The 26,573-nt window shown below is 39.4% G+C and overlaps 1 protein-coding gene and 1 long non-coding RNA gene across 49 annotated transcripts in view; one reads left to right on the top strand and one right to left on the bottom strand.

Annotated features, from left to right (window-relative positions):
* SORBS2 (sorbin and SH3 domain containing 2) overlaps positions 1-26,573 on the bottom strand; it is a 183,700-nt gene that overhangs the window by 35,623 nt on the left and 121,504 nt on the right. For 28 of the 48 annotated variants that reach the window (XM_078445303.2, XM_078445306.2, XM_078445307.2 and 25 more), the window contains 8 exons: positions 24,022-24,211; positions 21,316-21,430; positions 14,203-14,361; positions 13,399-13,482; positions 11,597-11,653; positions 7,064-7,113; positions 4,813-4,997; positions 839-2,425 (listed from right to left, as the gene is read on the bottom strand). In XM_078445303.2, the coding sequence (XP_078301429.2) occupies positions 839-2,425; positions 4,813-4,997; positions 7,064-7,113; positions 11,597-11,653; positions 13,399-13,482; positions 14,203-14,361; positions 21,316-21,430; positions 24,022-24,211 (2,427 nt within the window). The remainder of the gene's footprint in view (positions 1-838; positions 2,426-4,812; positions 4,998-7,063; positions 7,114-11,596; positions 11,654-13,398; positions 13,483-14,202; positions 14,362-21,315; positions 21,431-24,021; positions 24,212-26,573) is intronic. The other 20 variants (XM_078445311.2, XM_078445329.2, XM_078445330.2 and 17 more) reach the window with 8 other exon arrangements.
* LOC144616094 (uncharacterized) overlaps positions 13,489-26,573 on the top strand; it is a 65,474-nt gene continuing 52,389 nt past the window's right edge. Inside the window, exon 1 of the long non-coding RNA XR_013555007.2 lies at positions 13,489-13,867. This is a non-coding gene — a long non-coding RNA (uncharacterized LOC144616094). The remainder of the gene's footprint in view (positions 13,868-26,573) is intronic.

The following is a 26,573-nucleotide window of genomic DNA, read 5'->3' as shown; positions in this document are numbered from 1 at the left end:
TTATTTGTCCGCATATTGCCACTCCAAGGTGATAATCCATCTATGAAAATGGAGTTGAGGGTCACTTTTAACCTAAATGGTCTAATTCAAATGTCAATAGAAGATTGTTTCAGCGGAAATAGAAAATAAGGTAATGGAAAGGAAACGAAAATGAATACACTGAATGATGGAAATGAGACTTCTGTCTATACAGCTTAAAGAGGTATTCACAAAAATTTTATCCCATGTGCCCTTTAAAGGTTGTTCAACAAATCCTATTCTCTTTTCATTGTCCATCAATCACTACATTGACTAGTTCAGTTTTGCTTCCTGAGTGTTTGGATGTAGTATCTTGATGTTGAATGTAAGGAAATTATTTATTGAGTGAGTGACTATCAAGTTAATATAATAACTAAGTAAAAGCTGTTTGTTAGATTATTGGTTTTGATTCATTTTACGACAAAACAAGAGTCATCAGTCTCTTAAGGATACTGATACTCAATCATGGTTTCCTTGATGGGATCCTTTTAAATTGATAAGATAAGTTTAACTGGTTGTTTCGACGTATGTTGTTTCAACCCTAACATTAAGCTACAAGGTGGTTTTCCCTTTTGATTTTGAATGAACAAATTTTTGTGAATTGGTGATCACTTTAAGCCACATGTCAAGTCCGATTATCACCTGGGCAAATGAGACTATTCAGGAAGACATGTTTGCACAACAAGCATTTGCTTCAAAAACACATAACGATGCCGAGTGGTCTCACAGCTTAGGAATGATGAGATGTAGGAATGGAAAATGAAAGAGCTGGATGGTGGGTGTCTGAACCACAGGGACAGAGAAAGAAAAGTTCATCCACCTTGGAGACTCCGTGCACTCTCATAGTCTTGGTGGTGGTAGTTGTTGGTGGTGGTGTCCACGTCTGGGAAAGAGGCACTGTGAGGCATTCTCCCACAATCGTTCTGGTACAATGGACAATGAATAGCACCATCTTGGGGCAGTGGGTGGAAAGGCTGGTGCACGGGGCTCCTTTTTAGAGCTTTAAGTGATGAGTTCCTCTCCGGAATATCTGGCAACAGCTCACTGATAAGACGGTGCAATATACTGTTGTCTGGCAAGCTTCCCCTTCTCTTTTCAGCTTTAATTTGGTCACAGATGTCTTTAAGGGCAGAGTCCAGAGCCTCAAACACAGACGCTTTACATTTTGCCTTGTCAGCCTGTTTTTTGGGAGTCGAGTTCTTTTTCCTCCGGAAAGGCACGGGACTGACTAGAAACGCAAGTTTAGAAAGGCCGGGGTCTGTTTCCTGTCTTCTGGGCTCCTCGGCATTTTCGTGTTTAGCTCTTTCATGTTTCAGCATTGTGGTAAATCGGGTGTAGGAGGCAGGGCATCTGCCTTTGCAGGAGCTGATGAGGTGCCGGTGGTGGTGGTGGTGATGGTGGTGGTGATGGTGGCTGGATCCATAAAAGCTCTCAGAGGATGTGAAGGAAAAGTGATCAAAGTCACTCTCGCTGCAAAAGGACGACCCTTCCACGTGGATGTAATCACTGTGGTCAGACACAACTCCTTCTTGGTCACTGTCGGAAAACTCCAAATGAGTTCTCGGTTGCTCGTCACTGGTGACTTCGATGTGAATCGGCACCAGGGTTTTGGTCTCGTAGCTGCGTTGTACGTGAGAAGGGTGTCTACTTTGATTTTCTTCCTCCAGCAGAGACTCGATGGAAAACCGCCTTTTGGGACATAAACCGTTTTGTTGGGGTTCTAGGGTTATAGGAGAGAACATATCATCTCCTAAATTTGGCATGGACTTTGACTTTTGAATCAACTTCTCAAATTCAGAAATGCGAGTGGGGACCATGTCCCTGGGCACCTCCTCAGTGGAGGACTGACTCCAGCCATGGAGCAGGCCCTTGTGTTGCTGTTCGTTTTCATACTGCAGGATTCTGGACTTCACCGAGCAAATCACCTCTGAGTTCATCAAATCCTTGCGATTAATGCGGTGCATCTTCTTGTACATTTTTAGGAACCCTGGGGCGTCATGGGCTGACCTGTGTCGGAGCCTCGATCTGCCGTTACCACGGCCCTCCTGGATGTAGGGGGAAGTCCAGGCCCCAGGGCAGCTCTCCTTGGACTCCTCTTCACATAGCAGAGAGCCCATACTTTCTGACTTGGCTTTTGGGTCAGGGAAGCTGTCACAGTCACCATTTAGGAGATCATCACAACTACGGGATTTGATTTTGGGGGAGACTGTCTCTTCAGTGCTGCTCCAGACCTCTGCATTTTGTCGGGCCATTTGCCAGCCGTTCTTGAACGTGATGGCCCTCTGTGAGTCACGAGGGACATCCAAATGCTGCTGTCTCTTGTAAGCGTTACAGTAATCTAACTCATTGGAGGGGTTGCCGTTGAGCCCTGAGTAACTGTAAAGGGATGCACACATATCATCCCCACCTTTTAATCCAGGCCAGCGTGGTGGAAGAGAGACATTTGGAGAAGTTAAAAGGTTCACAAAGAGGAAGCATGTCAGTTAGCATCAGATAGCATAGCAGAGGGAAAGCAGTTAGCATGGTTTAGTCTAGACACGGATTGTTACACATGTAGCTTCAAGTTTAGAGGAAGAAAATCCTAATTCTAAGGCAGGGTAATACTTTTTCAATGAATGTAGCTTCGCAGATATTAGGGTTAACAAAACCACATGTAAAGAGTAATTAGTGTAGCTTCGATACCTATTTGTATTGTGTTCATACATCTTTCCGCAAACGAGGTATGCCAAAACCACAGAAGTACCTCGGAAGCTAATAGCCTGACCCGGTGTAATTTAAAGGTTTACCAATTAAGGCCAAAAGCGGTAGAGGTTTAATCAACTGAATAGGGTCAGGATTTGAGTCTCGTTTGATTTATAATGGTAGAGAGGTAAAGAGTAATTTATAAATTTGCATTTAGTTACTACTTCCGTAACTGTATTAAGTAACTTTTCGTGGGCATTAGATAGAAAAAGCAACAAGACAAAGCATTTTCCAAACTTGTAAAATCAAGATGCTTTGAAATACTGCTGTTAATATTTCTCCAAGACACACAGAACAACCTCTTTAAACATACAAATTTACCTCATTCATTGCTCTACAAATTTACCTCATTCATTCCTCATTCATTGCCTCATTCTATGAGGCAGATTCTCTTAAGAATAACTGGATATAGTATAAAATTCTCATCAGAGGTTAATGCATCTTAGTTTTTTCCAAGGAGGTTGTTTTTTTTAAAAAAAATAATTTGCAATTTGATAATAGCTAAAACTGACCTCAATTTAGAATATGTTTAGAAATATTCTTATGCTCTTGCTGCGTTAACTCATAAACGAGAGGCCAAATTAACATCCAATGGGACATTTTCATCTTAGAAGGAAACCTGATGAGGGAAAATCTCTCTCTTGATAGTTCCTGTCTTACAACCTTATCCAAACTTTGCAAAAGTAGATAAGCACATCAAGCAGATATGTAATGTTTGGGAAAGGAAGTTGAGTCAACACTCCCCAGGGTAAAAACAAATATATAAATTAATCAGAATCCTTTTAATTTTTGGGTGCTATCCAAGCATAATGAATCAATGGTATTTCATGACCTATTTACTATCTTAAAATATTCATTTGCATAAGTGAGTGGAACCTGATAAATGTATGTCTGTTAATTGGATGAAAGGTATCGTAAAAGGGGCTCACTCATTCTGAACCTTCCAGGTAGTAGGCCCACTTTTACTAGGCCATGGAAGACAGCTAGTGACTCCCACCTATCCGGAGTCCAGGCATCCAAACCAGCCTGTGTTTTGCACACAAACCAGCTACCACTTAGCTTTGATTGCCACATGGCCACGCTTTTCGTGCTTACGTTTGATACGTGTGGCCGAATCTGTGCTATTTAGGGGAAACTTCTGTTAGAGCGCAAGTTCTTTACGCATTTCAAATTCCTTTTGTGTTCTGTTTCAATGCCAGGAGATTGGGGAAGATTTCAGGGCCCCAAATTAGGTATGGCCTTAGGTACCTGTAGATGCTGGTTTAATCCTCAGTCTCCATCTTGGGAATATTCCCGTTACCACAGCAATAATGCACTAACCAGTCTTCCAGAGACCTGAAGGAGACTTGCCCTCTCTCAACACAGCTCACTGAACTTCCAGAGAGGAGAGAGGCCATATGGAGCAATGGCTTGGTGATATCTAAATTTTCCAAGTATGGCTTGAAACCAGTTGGTTCTTATTAGTGGACTGTTCTGAATCAAACACCATGTTACACGCGTAACGTGGATATTCTACTATCTATGTGAATGTTGGCCAAAGTATAGAACAGATGACGAAAGAATAAACTTCCGTAAGTCAGACAAAATTTTATCTCAAATTAAATAATTAAAAAAATCAAAGTACGTTTTAGGCAACAATGTTCTTTGTTGCTACTTCTAATTCCTACTCTATAGATGTGATTAACTTTGCTAGTTGTAGTAACTTTAGACCATTTTTTTAAAATACGCAAATATTTATAAATGTAATCTTTTAATGGCCTGACAATAAATTAGGTACTCTGAATTTGTTCAAAAAAACCACAAATGATATATTTGGAGGACAAAAGCATTGAATATGCTAGATGATGGAGTCCATTAAGCCACTCACATAGCTCACCAACCTGACCTAGTCTGTGTAAAAAGAAAGCTATTGTTATGAAACTGGATTGTATTCAAGACACTGTATTTAAACGCTAACTATCTCTGCACGGTTAATCTTGCCCAGCTGTCACAGGTAGCCTAGGTTAAAACTAAGCTAGTGAATTGCTTACCCATCAATCTATGATTGCTCACCTTTTGCTCTTGATGGGGAAGAAGGGGAGGAACTTATGAAGGACTGGGTCAGGGTGGCGCTTGACCCTGGGAGGTCCGCTCGGCCTGGGCTGGTCCTGCGTGCACCGTGATCCAGGCCCCTCGGCTGCCCCACCGCAGGCTCGCTCTTCCTCCTTTTCCTGAAATCACTGGCCATGCTCGTGGCACTAAAAGAAGAGATCAGCTTCAGTCAGGCTGCTGTTAGAGGAGGCTAGTATGTGAACCAGAAAGACTGATGGAATGTGCTAGTGACAGTGGTACAACTCTTACCTCTGTTCCCCCGAACTGCAGTTTTCAGAATTCATTCCTTGCTATTAAGTGCTGTTTCTTTATCATCTCTTTAAAAATATTCATAGACTGTATTTTATTATTTTTTTATTAATTTTTTAAATGTTTATTATTTATTTTTGAGAGGCAGAGTGCAAGCGGGGGAGGGGCAGAGAGAGACGGGGGGCGGGGGGAGACACAGAATCCGAGGCAGGCTTCAGGCTCTGAGCCATCTGCGCAGAGCCCCATGCGGGGCTCGAACCCACAGACCTCGAGATCATGACCTGAGCCAAGTTGGACGCTTAACCGACTGAGCCACCCAGGTGCCCCTGAGACTGTATTTTAGAGGAGTTCCAACAACATGACTATATCCGGGGAAGCGTGCCCGACATGAAAGAAAGGACTGGAAAAAAGGAAGTCACCTGATGAGACAAATTCCTCTTACCCCAAGGTTTCCCTACGGCTTTTCCTACCAATCTTAGCTTGAAAACACTTACACTGAAATTCTAACATTTTCCCAGTGAAGTGATGAATGAATCACGATCTGACCAGCAATCAAACCGTCTAAGGAGACTTTCATCCGGTTGTATGAAATGGCGTAAGCTGTCTATAATGGCAGGACATTTTTATCACGGTCTCGATCTGAATATAGGATCACTCAGGACAAACGCTAGTGAACAAGGATACACATCACGCGGCATGCTGTCTGTCCGATCATTACACAAAATTACATCAGCAACAGCAGGAACAGCAACACCAGCTCCCACGAGGCAGCAATACACAATTGCTTTGCTGCCGTTTCTGTCTGCACAGCCCACACGCAAACCTGCGAGGTGTGCACGTTACCATTATTGCGTAAATGAGTCGATGCAACACACACTTTGCAAGCATAGAGTTGGAGCTGGACCTCAGAATTTGTCTTTGTTCTTCTGAAGAGGATAGCCGTCTTTTCCTAGACCTGTTTTTGCCGTCACTGTCCCGTCACGGGAGGGTCTGTGCACAGTCTTAATAGCAATCTTAGGTCAGATGAGAACTCTGAAACTCAAATACTTTAGGAGTGTCTATAGATGTAAAAGATATGAGAGGAATTTGAGGAGCCTTTTACTTAGTGACATTGATGTCACTGAATGGCCCCCATGAACCCACTTTACAAAAGACCCAATTTACAAAGTTTTTGACTTAACGCCGAGAGAAATCTGTAGAAGGACAAATTTATATTTCTTGTTGGTGATACAATATGGCTGAGAGTTTGTATTATTCACTCTTGCTAGTGAGCTGTGTCTGAATTTTGGTAATGCTTTCAAGTCAAGTGATATTTAAAGCCTATCAGCAGGACTTAACCTTGGTGAATTCGTGGGACAGTTAGGGGTAGTTCCAAGTTATTCTGGCTCAGTTCTGGTTTGTCTCTGCTCCTTGCTAGCTATGTAAACTTGGTAAGTAATGAAGCCTAAGTTTAGTGCGTTCAGACCTGAGGTGGGGAGAACAGTACTTGACTCACCGTGGTGTCTTAAGGATTGAATATGTTTATGTACTTAGAATGTGTGGTATATAGTAAGCCATTCTTTATTGGTAGCAACAGTGTTTTTGATTTGTGCAGTCAGAGTATAATGAACAAATATGTATAGAACATAATTTAGAAAATTTCTAATAATTTACACATTTTTTTCAAATATGCCATCGTAAGTATCATCTAATAATATTGAAAATTAGATGTTTATAGTTCCCATTTAAAGAAAAGAAAACTGGATAGAGAGGAGATAGGGAAGGGAAGAATTTCTTGGTAGAGGAACCCAGAATTATTTCACTTAGTTTTTATAAATTTTTGAATATGCTGATATACAGTGATGCAAAAACACAATAAAACAACTTCATAAAGTATGGCGCTTAGAATAATAATGACGGGTAACGTAATCTTCGTTATCATTTCACTGAATATTCTGGTTGCATAATGTAGTGACATTCTTACCTAGTGGGTCTTTCTAGGCTTCTGTCTATTGAGGATTGATACAAGGAGGCCTGTTAAGACAGAAAAATAGTTCCATGAAAATTTTTACCAAGGTAAAATTTCATTTGTCCGTGGACATTAAATTAGGTATCCTAAAATGAATATTATAAAAATTGCGATAAAAATACCATGTATTTTGATCATAAAATGTCTTTCAAAGAGAAATCATGCAACTCGATTTCTACTTTCTTCCTATCTACTTTCTCTTTTGATATAATGCGCTGTATTTCTCTTTGTAACTCAAACTATTCACAAACCAAACATTGCCTGGGGCAAAAAAAAAAGTTGTTAACTGCTCCTTCTTGTAGGAAATAGACTGTAAGTAGGAATCTTCTACATTAAGGGATGGTTTGTTGTTTAAAAAAAAAATATTTGTAGGCATCATTCGACCCTTATACAACATAAACCTTCTTTATAAATTTTTTTGTCATGTTGCCAGGCGTTACCTTCAAAGAATAACATTTGAGCAGAACTGAGACATCTTTCCTCTGTCAACACAGACATGGCATTTTAATAATACCACCGAATTTGGTTTGAAATTAAACTAAACTATCTGGTACTTAAATCAGGTACAGACTGACATCTTTCAAATTAGTTAAGTTCAGGGTTAGTTTAAACAAATGATTAATGAACCCAAATATAACCTTTTTATAAACAGAAGTGGGCTTTTAACATTTCCATGAGAAAACCAACTCTCCGTTGTCCATGGTTGTAGGAACAAAGAGAAATAGATAATGCAAAGTGACTCATAATTCCAAATACCTGTTGTACACACCATTTTCATACCCCTTCATTCTGAACAGGACAATGAAACAGATATTAGGCAAAATTATTAGATATGAAGTTTTTACTCCCCATGGCCATCTCCTAGAATAATTACTGAAATACCTAAAAGGCAAGAGAGGATCTGTTTTGATCTCTAGAACATTTGAAATGACACTGCAGAATGAGCAAAAGTAGTTATGGTGCGACGTCTAGAATGTATAGGAAAATGTATACAAGTATATATGTGTAAGACTGTATATGTGTTCGGGCCACATTTGATGATCCATTATTTATCACAAACTGGTCTGATGAAGAGCTGAAATTCTAGTTTAAAAATGGCCTTCCGTATGAAAGTTTAAAAACGTCAACCCAAAAGGCAGGATTTGACAGATTTTATTTAAGTTCCTATCACACAGAAATATTTAACCAGAGTGTTAAAAACCTACTTAAGTGGAAACTAAACCACACTTTAAAACCCATTTCTATAACTTTATTTTGTACTTGTAAATCGGCACCAATTAACCAATTAAAATATTAGTATGTAATTTTGAGATTCTTTATGTAGATCAGTCTGACAAGCCCTCTTATGCATAATTCTAAAGTTGGTTCTGTTAATTAATATTTTCATTTAATTTCTTCTTACCGAATGCGAATGGAATCTTGCCCAGAAACAAACAAAAGCACCTTTCTGCAGGAGACTATCGCCTCTCCTTTGAGACAGAAAAGGCATAGTCTAATGTTTTTAATTCCTAGAAAATATTTGGATTCCTAGGTTCTCGACAAATATAAAATTAGAAGAAAGAAATTTGGTCCACTGTCTGATAAATGTACATAATTACTTAACTTGCCAAAGTCTGAATCGTACACTGGAAAAGTGAAAAAAATAAACACTAAATAAGAGGGAAAACAAAGAAGGAAATGAATAAAATATTCTGATTTAGAAACATTAACTCCACAAGTCTGCAGAAGAGCAACATCAAATAGCCTCAGAGTATTGCCATCTGTGTAGAGCACAGCATTCACGGAAATGACAAACCACAGTTGATTATCAAAAAGTGTCAATTTCAGAACATCCCTAGGGTGACCAGAGATTTTGAATTGCCAGCTTGGGATGAGCCTAAACAAAACTGTAACATGAGAGAAAACATAGTGTAAGAAGTGAACGCTCTATACTGATAAATTTATTGTGTTTTAGACTTAGGCAAAGAAATGACAATGATTCCTCCTTGTGCTGGTTTCCATAATGCAAAAGAAACTGAAACCAGTTTTATTTATAGTCAAAGGAAGACATTCGATATTAAATTACAAGGAAACAGGAGGAGGTCTAGATAGATGACCAAGAGAAAAACTTGAATGATAATTATATAAATGACACTCATTCTGAAATGGAGATTGTGTCCAGAAAAGGGGTTAGCTATTTTACCTATTATGATCTACTATTTACATATTACCATTATTTTAACATACCTAAATTAAGTTCATTCTGATAAAGTATGGACACTGAATCACTCTTTCTGCTAAGTGATCGTGTGATTTAACTTTGCTTAGAAGTCCTTAATTGTTCATCATTAATGCCAGTTTCTCAGTTGTATTGATTAAAAAGTTTGTTATTCATGGCATATGCTAGGCACTTGATAAATGGTAGCCAGGGTGATATGTAATCAATTACAAATTTTACCAGAAATGTTTTACATAAAGATATTAAAGATAATATCTAGTACCTTAGCAGAGTATTTGTTTACACTCTGAAAAACCATGATGTGAGAGTAATATGCTACAGAATCGTACAACACTCCTTCTCAATTCCAAAGAAATAATGGCAAATCAGTTAAATCATCAGCAAAGTGCTTTTTTTATGTGATTTTTTTTTTTTGGCCACTACCATAGCATGTAGAATGTATAAAATTTCTACAATTTTTAGCCCAAGGTATTGTGTAATGTTAATTATAGAACTTATTTTACAAAAATAGTTGACAAGGAATAATATTAAGTAAATAACTTGTTTCTAAAAGATTTGAACTCCAAATACATCTCTTGGATGTGCTAAGAAGTGTGGTATAGAGGAAACCTCATAGAAGTGGAAGTTAAGAGATCTATGTTTTATTTTTAACTTGCCACCCTCTTACCTTGTGATATCAGACATATATGTTTTTAATTTTGGGGCTCTACTTTTCTTGACTTAAAAATGAGTGAGTTGGACTTGGTGATCTCTGAATTTTATTTCACTTCTCTAAGAACCAACCACCTTAAAATCATCCTAGAACTATCTGACCAAAATATCAGAAAAAATATCTGACCAAATTGAATTCCAAAGTAAATTCTTGGGCTCTTCATATGTTGAAATGATACCCTTTATTCAGATGTGAAGGTAACATAACATACAGAATAGAATTGCTTGTTGTATTTGATTGTCTTTAGGCTATAGGCCTGTCTACAAAACATAAGCCTCTAGAAATGACTACATTCAGTAACCTTGAATGCTCTTGATTACTCTATTTTCCTTTTTATTTAATATATAAATATTTTGATTAGTTCTCTGTTTTAATGTACACTATGATGCATAATTTAGAATTGCAAAATTGAAGCTTCAGGAAGTTGGGTATTTTCTTCTGAGACTGTGCCTGCAATTCCAGTTGTCACCACTGTGTGTCAGTAGTACTTCCTGAAGCATAGGTATCTTAGTAGTTTTATTTTCTAGTTGCACATTTTTTTTTTTTACCAAGTTAAGACTTTTTGATGAAAATAAGGTATTTATTAAGTGTCTTTGTATATATTTAGGACCACAGAAAATCTGTGTAAAACCAGTTTACGCACTTTGCTCCCATTCCAGCTACTTCTAAGAATTCCCACACAGAGGCTTTTATATAGCTGATGTTTAGCAAAACTGTCACTTTTGCTTATGTCAACCAGTAAGTCTTAAATATGCTTTCCAAAATAATTTCAATTTTCTTTGCAGAGAGCAGGATAAAATCCTTTGACTCTGGAATGTTTCTTCCTTTTTCATACTCTCTTTGACTAAATCAAATAAAATTTGACATTGCCTGGAATTTTTTTTTTTTTTTTTTTTTTTTTTTTTGCCTAGCAGATTGTCATGAGTGATGGCAAATGCATTTCATCTCATATGCCAGTCATAATCTATTATAGTGGCAGCCTGGATTATAGCATTGAGAAGGATTAGTAATGCCTGTCAAGGGTGTTGAACTGGGAAATTGTGACATGTGTCCCAGTTGTTTGTCAGCCCCATTCTTGATTTTATCTGATGCTAAAATCCACAGATTGTATGTAGGAAAATGAAAGAATTAAAATAAATTTTAAGAATATGTGGGGCATCAACACGTAATTAAGAATCTAAACTGTCATTCTGCACCTCCAAGCACGATGATAAAATGACTCTGCCTAGTATTTTGTGCAATCTGATCAAAACAGGTAGTTGATATATGCGCTAAGAGTGCTACTTTTGATTTTTTAATGATCACACTCCAGGACTATGTTGAACAGTTCCACTGAAAGTTATGGCTGGCATGATTCTTCACCTACATTGCAGAAAGAGCCAACAACTTTGGTATAATTAATGTCTAAGCAATGATACTGTATACGACACAAGGGTGCAAAGGTGGGTGCTCCAAAATAGCTTAGACCCTATGGTCAACTGTTAAAACGCGGATGGTTCAGAATCACAGTAACGGCTCCTAAGAGAGAAAGCTGAAAAAGAGAATAATTTGTTTTTACCTCATTGGAAACACCAGAAGAATGATCTTGAACATAGTCCAGAGGCTTTTTAGGAGGCTGGGTGTAGATGCACCACATAAGCAGAAGTGTAGAGATGGAATATGGAGGAGAATCAATGGCAGCAAGGAATGGACATGTGGAAAAGGTGACAACAGTTAGAAACTGAGTGCTGACAGCATCAGATACACATAAAGAGTGCATGAATGGAGCAAAATGGGGGTGGCCCAGGAGGAAGGGTGCAATGTTCGTAAAATACTCTCAAGCACTGGGCAAAATTACTAGTGGTTTGATTAGTAAATTTGTAAGTTCATCTCATCAGATCAAAATGAGCACTCCTAGTCTCTAGCCACAGAGGAATGCGAGGTGTATTAAAGGAACATTAAAGGAGCAGGTGGATAGCTGGTGAGTTTCCATGCGTGGCTAAAAATGACTATAGAAAAATGCTGATAATTTATGCTCAGAACAGAAATCGGTATGGTCCCTACAAACCACGTAATCAGTAATAACGATCCGCATAAAATAAAGCTAGAGAATTTTTATTCCTCTAAAATAAAATGCATTCATGTGAATACTTGGATACAAATTAGGAAAAAAATGAGAGAAAACACTTTTCCTGTTAAGTATAGAAATTCTAGGAAAAATCTTTTGGCATATATTTATTTACAGTCACTTTTGATCCAGTTCAATAAGATAAGGAATCTAACCAAGTGTCCCTTGCATTTCAATGGACTAAAGGGATGACTATAACCACCCCCCACCCCGCCCCGCCCCACCCCGGAACCAATATATGGTCACTTTATGAGTATGCAAATCAGTACGTGGCATGGTAAAAGAAAGATTATGCTCTCTGATCTTCAGTAAAATTCTGTGCAGTGGAATAACTGGTATCTTAGAGAGTTTAAAATCCAGTACCACCAGTAATATAAAAAATACACTGACAAATAACAAATGCACAGCTATTGGTAGATAGAATTCCCCAATAAAACTTAAGGAAGGAAATCGTTATTTAAGGCTTAGGTTGACTATCCCAAGCAGACTATGCAGTTCTCGTAAGGTCTGCCTTTGGCGGGTTTGGGGACAAGATGTTTCACTAGCAAAACTAGAAATCAAGGTCCACAGGGGTTATTTATTTTTCTCTTTCCCTATATTCCTGTGAGTAAATGAGTATTTTATAGTGGAAATATACTGATAATATATTATGGTGGGAATTGCCCAGAGTTTTTCTGTTTGTTTGGTAGACCCGGGTTTAACTTCTGACTCGACCACTTACTGTCTTGTGCAAATTACTTAACCTCTCTGGTCTCCGCTTTCTTCTTATTAGAGGGGCATCCAGAGGACTCACTGAGACAGTGAGTTCAGAACCCAGTGCTCTCCAGGTGCTTGGTCGTTCCTCAGCAAATGGGAGCTTTAATAATAGTAATTACTGTTATAAATGCCACAGTACTTCCTGTGATTGAACGAGACCAAAAGGGACTGTAAACAAATATGAATCTTCAATAAATCTGCAACAGTTGTCTAACTCTTCCAGGACAAGACCTGTCTCAGCATTTTGAATTTGTTTGGATAGAAAGTAAGTCTAAGGCATGGTGTGGGGCAAAGAGAAGCTGCATAGGAGGTGTCTGGGCATGTTTAACCCTTCGGTACAGAAGTGAATGTGGGCTCAGCTGTACCGAATTTGCATATGCAGCACAGGTTCGGCTCTTGTTCTGTGAATGGCACCTATCTCTTCCGAGGATAGTATGTTTTATCAGTCAAACAACATTCCCCTAATTTTCTTACATTAATAGTCTGGCCTCACTTACCGGGCGTCCAAACTCCAGTTCTGAAAAGAATTTATACCAGGGCTCATTTTCTAAATCTATGTCATCTGGATTTATGCGATCATTCTGGAGCAGATGTGAAGGAAAAGGGAAGGAAAAGGCACACTGAGCTGAGCGAGGGAAACGCCGTGTGGTATGAAAAACACGCACGCGCATTCGCACGCAAACAGGCACCGACTCATCCAACGAATCTCAGCAGGACGAACAAAGGAAGTAAAGTAAAATGAGTAAAATCAGGATATGAAGATGAGCTTCGATGGCATCACCTAGGCCCCTAGTCACTTTCTCTGTCCACCTCTGTCCTCTCTTTTGAGTTTTCTCCTTAGCTGGAGGCATAAACCATGAAAAACTCTGTGAGCGAAATGAGCACGGGGAGCACACCTCAAAGAGGCTAACTTTAGCCTATTAAAGTTAAAATAGACTCAACTAAGCCACCGAGGAGCTCATCCGGGTGAGTCACGTCACCGCCCCTGCCCTCACTGATCCCAGCGTGTAAGCCTGCAGTCTGCAGACAGTTTGCTTGGGTGCAGATATAGGGAGAGCCTGGCGGGGAGGGGAGGGCAAAGGTGGGGAGCGGGGTGAGGGGGAGGAGTGAGAGGTGCTGGGAGGCGGTTAGGGGTCGACTGGCATGAAGAACCTGGGGTCTAGTTGGGAAAGAAAGGGGCAGCAAGGTGGAGGTGGTGGTGAGTAGCTGGGATCTGATTGTCCTCTTAACCTCTGCAGAGTGAGGGCCACCCCTGAGCTTCCCGAGGGGCATTAGATAAGGTAAAGAAGGAAGGAGCTCACCCAGATGGGGGAGAGAGCCGGGGTGCGCGGGCTTGGAATGGGGAGGCCAGTCCTGGGCGGAGGGGAGGGGCTACCAGTTACTCCTCCATGTGGTGAGACAGAAAGAGGCTTCCGGCCAGGTTCCCTTGGAACAGGTGTCGGAGTTGTTGGGAGAGGGGGCTGCAAGAAAGAGGGGCGAAGGAAACACTGATTGATTAGATGGAGGTTCTTGATGCCATGAAGAGGATGTCAGCTAGCAGGAGGAAATGTTTCAGAAAAGGCAAGATGTCCCTTGGGAGACCCAGAGAACTTAGGAATGGTCTGGAGCACTGACAAGATGTGAAGACAAGGAGCCTCCCAGAAAGTAAAGAATGATCATGCTTAATGAGCTACCCCAAGTATCCACTTCTATCTGTCTACCTTGAGCTGGAGAAATGGATTTGGATGGGGTTGGGTTTTCACAGTAGTTGGCTAAGGGTGGGGAGAGGCTGAACAATGGAGTCCCACTCTGATTTGGTTGACACGCTGGTTTAGAGAAAAAACCAATTTTTATAACCGACTTTCTCCCCTCTGGTGGTTTCTGAATATTGTATTCAAGATAGAAAAACTAGGAGTGTTAATATTAGCAGTTGGAGAAAATACATACAATTGCTTTAGTAATAGAAAAAAACAGACATGGAACATTTGCTTTCTCCAACGATATCCTTAATGCTTTTGCATAATATATGTTGATCAGACTGATTCAGGCTGGTGATTACATACTAAATGAAAATGCTTAAAGTATTACAGATGGGTTATTGCTTCTTGGATAAATTATTACATGACACTAATCAAACATGGTACAATTTGACAGTAATATTTTAAGTCAGGCACACACACACACACGCACACACACACGCACACACCAGCGCCCTAAAAGCCATCCACCATGTCCAGAAGAGGACAAGTTCTTGGTAACATTGAGGGCTTTGAGATATTCCACATTCAAACAAAAGCGATTATTTTGACATTAGCTTGTCGAAGCCTTTTACTGACTTTTTGAATTCCCAATCATTTTGTTAATAATATACAGTCTGTGTGCAACGATCAGTTATAATCAAAGTAATTTTAGAGATGTGCTTTTTATTTCAATATTTTATAATAGGAGATTATAATAGTAGCTATAGACAATGAGGGAGAAATTTGAGGCATCATAACAAAATAGTGAAAGGGCCTAAGTTCTCCAAAATTTGCAATGGTCGTGATGATAAAGACTGTGTAGTAACTCTGGGGATTATTTATGGTGGAATGCTAAGTGATAAAAGCCAAATATGATCATGTGCTTGTACAGCGTTTGCACTGATATCACGAAGTCTGTGTCTGGATGAGCACAGGAAGAAAACACACACATCCACAAAGAAACCACAATGGTGTTCTGGTGTTGAGATTGTTCTTTTCCTTCTTTTAAAATACTATTTTGCTTTCCTGTTATAATGTGGAGAACATCCTGTAATTACTATGGGAAATGTTGCAGAAAACTTGATTCAATTTACACTTGATTCAGTAGGATAAAAGGACTCACTGAGGTTTCAGTATTAGTAAAATACTGTTTTTCTCCAATTATCATTTAGATAATAGCTGCGGCTTATGACTATTTTATGGAATAGTTCTATTGGAGCAGATTTTTGGGGTAATGGGTATTAGAATTTTCTAGTAGTTTTTGTTGTGTTTCTAGAGGCCTAGTACTTCTTCCAGAAGAAAATCAATCTTTGGTTCTTTCAAATGTCATTGTTTCTAGTATTATATACTTAGTAATATTACTAACTCTTATTCTATAATCTCTGCTTTCATGTACAGTATTTTGTTTTGCTAAAGGGAGATAGCAGTTTCTCTTAGAGGAAACAAATTTGTTTAAAAGTATTTTGAACAGCAGAGGGCAGCAAATTTACTAAACACATAAGTATATTTACCAGTGGTTACAACTTCACTTTGACTTCCACCTTAAGAAACTGTATAACCAACAGATATACAAAATCCTGATTTATGGAGATATATTTCTGTGACAGAATGTGGAAGAGGGAGAATATCTACCTTCCTGCATCATATCTTAAAATGACAGTGTTTCATGAATTATGGTTTTGTAGATTGAAAATTTAATTTATAGTCTCATTGGGCAACTATCTAGAACCATGCCAATAGAAATGAGCAGAGAGAATGCCTCAAACAATGGTAATTGGCAATTATCTATAACTTTGGAACTTAATGAAAGGCACATACTTGAGTACAGACTTGATGGTAAAGAAATGCAAATGACAGAGCAAGAATTGTCTTTTCACTGTGGTTGACCTATTGGATCCCTTTGGTTCCGCAACAATGTCATGTATTACGTAGCCATCTAGATCCACGGCTGAGGTACATAGAGGCCTCACAAAAGTTAGTGATACATATACAGATGGTCAGCCAGCAGAAATACACAAATACACACTCACAATCTCACTAAATCATGCATCACCTGGAATCTCAGGTTCCACGCGTAACCTGAAAGTTCCTTTGAGTTGTTTGACACCAATGGGAACACTGAAAAACTCACTTAGGAAGCGTGGTTATGCTTTACTCTAATTGCCCATTAAAAACAACAAAAAAGCAGATATACCGTTGCACATCTTTCTAACCTTTTTGGTTCTCATTTTGAAAAACCCAGCAAATCTGTGCTTAAAACAAATGTCATGTGCCAGTGCAAGAGGAAGTATTTAAGAAAACCTGAAACTATAAATCAGACAGGATTCTTATTTAAAGGCAACCAGTGGGGAACACTTTTTAAAGTTTTTGTGTTTTCTATAGTTTCAAACCATTTAGTTGCTTTTGGGGTTATAGAACCCTACGATTCTCCATATTCTCACTGCAGGCATAGAATTTTGATGTGTTGTTCCAAACGAAAAGAAGTGCCAACGTAACTTAGTTCTTCAAAATTTATGCTCATGAGAGTTTAAAGCTTTGATGACATTCACTACTATGTTTTATATTTATTGTGGTTCCACAATCGATGATATACATAATTGTCAGCTGGGATCATTCCTTATGGTTCAAACCATCAGATAGAACTCCCCAAATTTTTATACTTTAAGCTTTGACAATCTTCACTGATAAGGAAGTGTAAGTTCACTGAGGGTTTGCATTGCATTTCAACTCTGCACAGTGCTTGCGATGATTTTTTCTCTCTGCTTTTATCATTCTGTGCTAAGTTATTGTGGAGAAAGGTAATATCTTCATATTGTTTTCTATTTTATCATGTGTAGAGAGGTCCTGAGTAAGTGCCTACTTTACTTTACTTTACTTAACTTTAATTTGGGCTCACCTATAAATATATCCAAGCCAGATGGGATGTCAAGTTTTTATCAATATAATCTCAGCAGAGAGTTTTGTATGATTGCCTTATGGAATAAATTGTGGTTCAAGTCAGTTAAAGATAAATTCCTGGTAATTGCAAAGCACGTTTGCAGATCAAATGTTAGGCCCTTTTAATCAGTGTTTTCAAGTTTATAGTCAAATGAATATCTACATGCTTCAAAAAGTTGCATTGACCTTTACATTCCTGTTAAAAATAAAAATGCATATTTCATTGATTCCTAAAGAAGAAGGGGATCCCTTTGGCCAGAGTCTGGGTAAAGACTTTTATTCAAATAGTAACGCCTCTTCTGCCCACCTTGTCCTTACTCCATGGAATCATGGAATTTGTGAGCCACGGTCACGAATAGCAGTGTGTCAAAGCTATTGTGTGTGCTGTGATGGAGACCCACTGTGCCTTTTGTCACTAAGAATGTATCGACTTCATAGAGAAGCAACAAAACAGGGATTCTGTCTCACCAGCTTTACCCACTAACCACAAGGGTATAAAACCTATGTTCTTTCATGCACTTATTAGTTCGATGGCTATTCACTAAATGAAACACCCATCATGTGTGCTAAGTGCTAGCGGGCTAGGTGCTGGGGATACAACGGGTGCACTAGACATGGTCCTGCCTTCAAGGTGCTTAACATCCAGTGAGGGACACAGACAAGTAAACAGGCCATTACTATTCAGTGTGTGAGGAGGAAATGTGTGCTACAGACACACAGGAGGGAAGCTTTACACCCGGGGTGGAGGAGTCAGTGATGATGCCCTGGGGAAAAGAGACAAGGCCACGGGTGAGATGGGATTTTCCAGTGAAGAGAGAGGTGATGGAAAGAGCTTTTCCCTCCTGGTGGAGAGAAAGCCTGTGCAAAAGTCCAGGAAGGCAGAAATTGAAGGCTGTCTGTCTAGCTGGAATATGGTTAGTAGGCAGGAAGAGATATGAGGCTGAAAAGGTCAGCAGGAACCCAGATCACAAGGTTTTTTGGAAATTACATTAAGAAATTTGGATTTTGCTCTAAGGATACTTGAGAGCCAGGAGAAAGTTTTGAGAAGGAAGTTTTATAAAGTTTCATAAAGATTGCCCTAACTGTGGGGTGCCTGGGTGGCTCAGTTGGTTGAGCTTCCAACTTTGGCTCAGGTCATGATCTCATAGTTTGTGGGTTCGAGCCCCACATAGGGCTCTGTGCTGACAGCTCAGAGCCTGGAGCCTACTTCAGATTCTGTGTCTGCCTCTCTCTCTCTGACCCTCCTCCACTTGTGCGCCCTCTCTCTCTCTCTCTCAGAAATAAATAAACCTAAAAGAAAAAGAAAAAGATTTCCCTAGCTGTGGTGCAGAGACTGGACTGGATAATTAGGGAGAATAATTGGGTGGCTGTCACTGTAATCCAGGCAATGGGTACATTGTGGACCAGAAGAAGGGTTATCTGTAGCATATGTCCTAGTGGTAGGACTTTGAGATCTTTGGGGGAGAAGGGAATCCAAGATAACACTTGGGAAGACTGGGCAGAGGAGGGGGTCATCTAGGAATTCAAAAAGGCAACAGAAAATTACCAAGAGGTTGTGTATAATTTACAAAAATTAAATAGGAGAGGAGCAAAGGAATGCTCACACACCATCTTGGGGTAAAAAGATGCGGGAGAGCATTCCATTGAAACCCTGAAGTTTTGTCTGTGTGCTTTTACATCACTCTCATTTAGCAAATCTGCTCTTCATCCTCTGTATCTTGTGGGTATCTTTAGATACGCCAGCATTGTACGTAAACTACATCAGTATATAGCCAGTGTCTGAGATACCACTGTGCACTTAGCCTTTTGGATTGTTTTCTAATTTGGAGAGCCAATGAGAATGAATTTCAGGATCGATGAAAAGAAAAAGAGGATAATAGCTTGGTCCTAGAATAAAAAAGCCTGGCCAAAATTACGTAGACTCCTAGCCCAAATCCTTTTTGCATAATGCTGGCCCCCAGCAAAATTGTTCAGGAGGAGTAGAAATGTTGATTCTTTCTGTCTCTCCATAAGGTATCTATTCTCATTTCCTTCCATTCCTTCCCCTCTTTTTCCTGTGGCTGCAGAGCCCTGTCTGTACCCAAATCTCCAGCAATACAAATACTTCCAGAACTTTCGGTTCTTCTTAAAATACAAGTCTGACTCTGCACACCCATTAAATGAAAGACTCAAAGTTCCTCAAGATAGAGTCTTGTTCACTACTGTGTCCCTAGCACCATGCTTAGCACATAGTTGGTGCTCAGTAAATGTTGACTGAGTAAATAATAGAAATATCCTGGTGAGGAAGCTTCTAAAATCAATCCTGTTGCCTGAGATCACAGCTACTCAAGTGTTCCAATATAATCACAATGTTCTTATGCATTCTTAGAATGATTATTAATGAGCCTTTTATTATTTATATTTAAATCGGAGTCTCATTGTTGTGCATAATTATTTTGCTGTTTTCAATTTTATGCAATGGTCACATTGTGGTTCACACAATTCTCATCCCAGACATTTCAACGTGTCCTGATATTCAGTCATATAACCTAGTAAATGGGTTATAAGTTTGCACTAAGCCTGCAAACCAGTGGTGTTCCTTTTTTTTTCTTTCAGTTTTTTTTTTTTTTTTTTTTTTGGTGAAGTTCTGTTACCCTAAAAGATGTGGGTTATTTGAAGAAAAGCAAAGATGGCTTAGATAAATATTATGCGTGAATTATGTGATTATAAGGTTTTTGAACATGTTTCTCAAGAACATAACCATAAGTACAGGGTTTCAAAAGCTAAATGCAGGATGCTTATGTTGGGTGTGGTAAGGCAAAGGTTTCCAATCAAATTTCAGGGCTGGCCTTGCATTATATATAATAATGTGCTTTCTTGGATACTCTTAAGGGAGTAAACAAAGACAACTCTCCTTTTCCTGTTCACTGACACCACCCCAAATTCTTCTAAGGCAAAGAGGAGAGTAAATTGCAAATGGCTTTCTAGAAGCAGGTTTTGATAGAAATGCAAAGGAATCATAGTTTCAAAGGGATCCTGTGGGCACTTATCTAGGAAGGAAAGCAAAGGACTTGGAAAGGAGGATGGAGGGAAATAAAAACCAAGACCGAGGAATAACCTGTTTGTTAAATTGCACTTTGAAGCAGCAAGTGGCTCTTTTCAAGTTTATATCTCTTTTTGTTTGCATACATTAAGTAACTAGCAAAATTTCTGCAAAGTTAAATATAATCTTGATCCATTAGATTGACAATCAGGAAGCTTGAGGCTTGGTAACCTGAGAGAGATTTAATAAGAATCAATTAAAACAACTGTTTTTTTTTTTTTTTTGAAAGGCATTTCAGAAATTTCCCCTTAATCCAAAGAAATATTAAGCAACAGATACGGAAGCCAAGGGATGGAACTGTGTGGGTTCATTTGTATCAGAGAGACTAATGAATGATTTTTCTCATTAGCAATGGAGACTAGCAATTAAGACTAATAAGACAAGCCATTAGTTACGAATTTTTTAAAAAATTAAGCTCAGGGCCATGATGAGGCCCAGCTATAGTTATATGCAAATGGATCCCATATTTGGTTGGTAGGGGCAATAAATTAGAGCGTGTGTCTTCAATTCTCAGGCAATATGCACGAATCGTGATACAAAATAAACTTGATTTTTAAATAATGCCAAATACATAGATTACGTTTGAGACAAAAATTACTAAACGATACAAAATTCAGGTCTACTTGGGAACCCAGAAGCCTAGAGAACTGGCATTCTGTTGAATGACAAGTGCTTACTGGTCTTTCGTGCTGCAGAATTGATGACTTCCCAGGTTCATACTCAAAAATACTCCTGGGCTCAGAACGAAACTTTCTTGTGTCCACTTTTCTGTCTGGCGGATCCCAGTCATGCCTAGAAATAAACAACAAATTACATATAAAATAATTCTCTATGCCCCAAGCTGTTCTATAAAACCATTGGCTATCTGTTTACAAAGTTAATTTTAGTATCGAGTTTTAAAAAGTATCTCAGGATAAAAAGTTAATCTGCATAACATACCCCATTTATATGTTGTCTTACATAAGTGATTTAAAGAAAGACTTTTATTTCATATTCTATTTTCCTCTATTTTTTTTCTCTCATAAGCGACTACCCTGCTGGCTCCGTAACTCACACGAGGGGTTTACAGACGCACATGCTGCCAGTGATCTGCCTGTAAACCCTTGGGATCATGTACAAATAGCAGCTGTGTATACTTGTGTTTAGAATAGGTGGCGGTTATGCTCCATTGAGTTACGTGAGTTTTGCACCACTCTGTGACCGGGCATCCTTGATCCAAAGTGACAAGGAGTGATGCACACGCCATGTTTCATCTTATTTACCCTACAAATGGCATCCCAGTGTGTCTGTGAAAAGGACAATAGTGTCCCTTGGATCGCCATCCAGAGAAGCAAGCTGTGTGGTAGGGCAGAGCCTCCTTTGGTCTTACCCTTGAAAAACCAGAGTGAGACAGCCATCCTATTGCATAAGAGACCTTGGAAGCAGCTCTTTTTCCTGAACTAATATCCTTCAAAAGGCGGTCACCGAGGGACTTTGAAAGTAAAGCTTTTCTAGGTAGCCAGGGCTATAGAAGGCTTCCTTTGTGAGGATCTTTTTTCTGCGAGAAGAATTTTCTGACTATAGATGGGAGCAATTCTGACCCATGGAATGAGATTAAATTCTCACTCTGAAGCACATTGGAAATAGAAATGCTTTAAGAGACAGGACAATTGGGGACAAGTCCTGGCTTACCAGTAACTGATGACTGATATTCAACAGATGTATTTTGAGCATCACATGAGACAATGTATGTGAAAGACGTCTAGAAATTTTTAAGAGATTATCATATTTCTTAATGAGAGATTTATTTCCACTAAACATAGAACATATAATACATTTAAATTTGAGTTAATTTTGGTTCTCTTTAAGTGGCAGAGATACGATTTTGTGTCTAGACAATTATGTCTCAAATTTAAGACATCACACTTACAAACCTATAGTTTATCACGAGGAGATTGGTATTAAAGTGAGGATCTCTTCATACATGATGTATATCTATTTTCATATCTCATACCCAATTTGATCACCAGTTACTCTTAATGGTACAGTGGCATGTTGAATATAATATTTATGGGATGTTTATGATAGGTGGATGCTTAAAAATTAGTACTGATGCTAAATAATGCTTATTTTTTCATTAATTGCTGTATCTCATGAGCTATGACTTTAATCAGAGCTGAGTTGGGACATACTGGCTATATGAGCTGAATAATTTAATTTTCTAAAACAGTTGATTTCTCTCTAAAATGGGCTTAAAGTAGAACAAACCTCATTGAGTCATTCTCAGAATTACATGATATAATCCAGGAAAAGCACTTAGCATAGTGCTTGGCTTATCGTGAGCTCTCAATAAAGGTTACCTATAAGTAGGATTATTAGTCATAATCCTAATTTAAAAAATGCACAGTAACAGTGTGTTTATAAATTTTTATTTTCGTGTAAATAGTTTCTATAAAAACATTTCAGTGGGGAAATGAAAATTAGTATCATCTTGAAAAGCTGGTATAAATGAGTCACAGATAGACACTTACTAACTAATGCCTTATTTATTATTTATGAATAATTTTGCCTGCTTTCAAAGAGAGGCTTTTGTGTATGAGAGGGGAAATTTTAAGTAATGAACAGACCTAACATTTTGAACCTGAGGAAAATGAAAACGGCATAATCTCTGACATGCTATGCCAAAGGAAGTACATGTCCGTTATTTCTATTTATTTATCTTCTGATATGCATTTATTGATCAAAAAGTAGAGATTGTGCACATGTTTTTTTGTTTTAATTTTTTAATGTTTATTTTATTTTTGAGAGAGAAAGAGACAGAGTGCGAGCAGGGGCGGGGCAGAGAGAGAGAGGGAGACACAGAACCCGAAGCAGGCTCCAGGCTCTGAGCTGTCAGCACAGAGCCCGACGTGGGGCTCGAACTCATGAACCACAACATCATGACCAGGCACCCTGAGATTGTGCTCATGTGATTATGATATTATGAGCCAAGATTGTGAAAACGTTTGGGGCGCCTGGGTGGCTCAGTCAGTTAAGCATCTGACTGTGGCTCAGGTCATGGTCTCACCCCTTGTGAGTTGGAGCCCCGCATCTGGCTCTGTGCTGACAGCTCGGAGCCCGGAGCCTGCTTCGGGTTCTGTGTCTCCCTCTCTCTCTGCCCCTCCTCTGCTTGCACTCTGTCTGTCTCTCTCTCTCAAAAATAAATAGACATTAAAAAAAAAAAAAGATTGTGGAAGTGTTTGTCACAATCCCAACAGGGGAGGTCAACATGGCATATATGTTGACTAATAAGGTTATACACGCAGTATCTTGCTAAGGTAAGCACTGACTCTTCTACGGAGTGCCACCCGGGCTTACTTGTATCCTAAACTAAACAGAGGCCACGTCTGGGGAAAATGCCTTACTTTTCTGTCGAAGATCGATCTCTTGGTCGAAGTGGTGGAACTGGAGGAGGAACGTGCGGGGGAGGGATGGGGGAGGAGGCATCCTTAAAGACATCAGTGCCGTTGTCGGAGTGGCTTTTGGAGAGGGGTCTGTAGGTCTGGGTCTTTGCAGCAGGATGTGACTGAGCGCTGTAGGGTGAGTTGTACAGGCCTATCACGAAACACAGCACAATAAAACAAACAGAAGCAGAAAAACATTTTAAAAGTGCATTAAATTGTTTATACCTCACAAAACATCCAATGATTTTGCCCAAGTTTTTATCGGCAAGCATATTCATCACGCATGCATCAGGCGGTATGTTCTTAATCGATTTATCAATATTATTAATCTATTAATCATTATTAATATATTAATTTATTAGCGATAGGTTCTGTACACAATCATTGATTGCAGTAAATCTTTGACAGTCATTTTTAAATTAGTAATGATTCAGACTGGTATTAGGTATAAATCTACAGATAGTCAGCAAATTTTCTCCTGGATAATATAAACAAATAACATAGTTAAGGTTTCAGGAGAAGATTAAAAATAGTTCATAGAACTGTTTCCAAATATCTTCTATTACTTTAAAAGCTCTGATTTACCTGTGATAATTGACATGTTAATTGCAATCACGCAAAATATAGTTTTTCAATTTTTTATTTTAGTTTATTTTTTTTTTACAGAGTATGCATGAGTGGGGAGAGGGGCAGAGGAAGAGGGAGAAAGAGAATCCTAAGCAGGCTGCACGCTGCTCAGCCTGGAGCCCAACGTGAGGCTTGACGCAGGACTCGATCCCACGACCCTGGAATCATGACCTGAGCCAAAATCAGGTGTCAAGATGCTCGAGGGACTGAGCCACCCAGGTGCCCCAGTCAAACAAAATATTGAGCAAGTTGTATATGTGCTGTGCAAGGCTCAAGGACACAAAATCCTCAGCAAGCTTGTTGTATATCTGAGGAAATGAGACACGAATGGAATTGTGATTGCAAATAATTGGTAATCTGACAAAGGCCAGATGAGGAAAATGCATATGAGGAATGAAACATTTTAGAGGATGGTGGATTGGTCAGAGAAGATATTATGGACCAGATGGCACTAGGATGAGCCCTGGAGGACTGGTTTGGGTGGGTCGGGGAAGAGGGAAGCAGAGATGGCTCAGGAAAAAAAAAAGAGGCAAGACATAGCACAGTGGGACTCAGGGTTTGTAGAGAGGGAAGAGGCTAGTTACAGTTGCTTCGTCTACCAATTAAACGGCAAAACTATCTCAAAAGGGCTCTGCAAGGTTATATGTAACTATTACTCTTCAATTTATTAATTACTAATGGCTACAGAATTTCAATAGTAAAGATAATAATAAAAATTCTGAATTTCCTGCCACCTCAGACTTGTGAGTTAAGTCACTTTTCACTCATCTGCTTCTCCTGAGGGTCCGTACAACTTGCCATGACAAATGGAAAGACAGTGTCTACACGTACTGCTTTGCTTGGGTTCCACGGTCAGACGTCAACTGTACAGCTTGTTAAAAACATAAGAGGCCCAAAATGGAGTCACTTATGCTAAGCACCCCCGTCACCCAGTGGAGACTTAATTACAGTTTTGAGCAGAAATGGCCTCTTAAACCAGACAGTCAGGCATCGCCTGACCAGCAGGGGTGAGGTCATCTCACTCACAGACCCCTGCCCTCCCCTTAAAGCAAAAGGAACCTTGCAATAATCTCCTTTTTTTTTTTTTTTTTTTTTTTTTTTTTCCTAGTGTAACTTCCTTGTTTGGCTCCCTTCTGCCTATAAAAGTCTTTCATTTTGTACAGCTCCTCAGGGCTCCTTTCTATCGGCTAGATTGGATGCGGCCGCATTCGTGAATCGTGGAACAGATCCAATACTATCTTTAAAATTTACTTGGCTGAATTTTGTTTTAGAACAAGCTAAACACGGGAGGTGAGTTTGGAGTACCTGTGGCTTGGGATACAAGTTGAGGGAAAGATTTTACTGGGCTTCCTGCTGTCACCTAGAAGAATGAGGACCTAAATATCAGAGGTCTTGCAGCTTGCTAAGCTCGTTCTGCCTGTTTTTTCTTCTCTATTTGTCTTTGGAGACTCCTAGCAGAGTCCCTGACAGTTAAAGGGCCTGAGTGCTGGCCTTCAGGCAGCAAGGAGGGAAGAACCTTATGCAGGCCTGAGGCCAGGCTGGCCAGGGGACCCCTTACAAGGGTGCAGGTGAACAGCCTGAGCCTCAGAGCCTGCTCTCAAGAAAGGAAACCGTTCAACAGTCACTAGCCTGGGGCTGAGTGGTGACAGGAGGCCCTATATAGGATCCCCTAATGTGACGTTTAGGGGAAAGGGAAGCATTTTGTAGGGATCCCTCACTCCGGCCCTGCAACCATTTCACAAGATACCAATGCCCTCAAATACAAGTAGAAAACGCCCAGAATTGAAGTCATGCCATTATGACTGTTGGCAACTCTGAGTCAGAAAAGTGGCCTCAGCAGAGTGGGATTTTTAAAAATCCTTCAATGAATGGTTGCATTTTGGGAG

The sequence above is a fragment of the Panthera onca genome, chromosome B1 (genome assembly GCF_046562875.1).
Source record: "Panthera onca isolate mPanOnc1 chromosome B1, mPanOnc1 haplotype 2, whole genome shotgun sequence".
Lineage (NCBI taxonomy): Eukaryota > Metazoa > Chordata > Mammalia > Carnivora > Felidae > Panthera > Panthera onca.
This window is presented reverse-complemented; position numbering and strand designations above follow the sequence as displayed.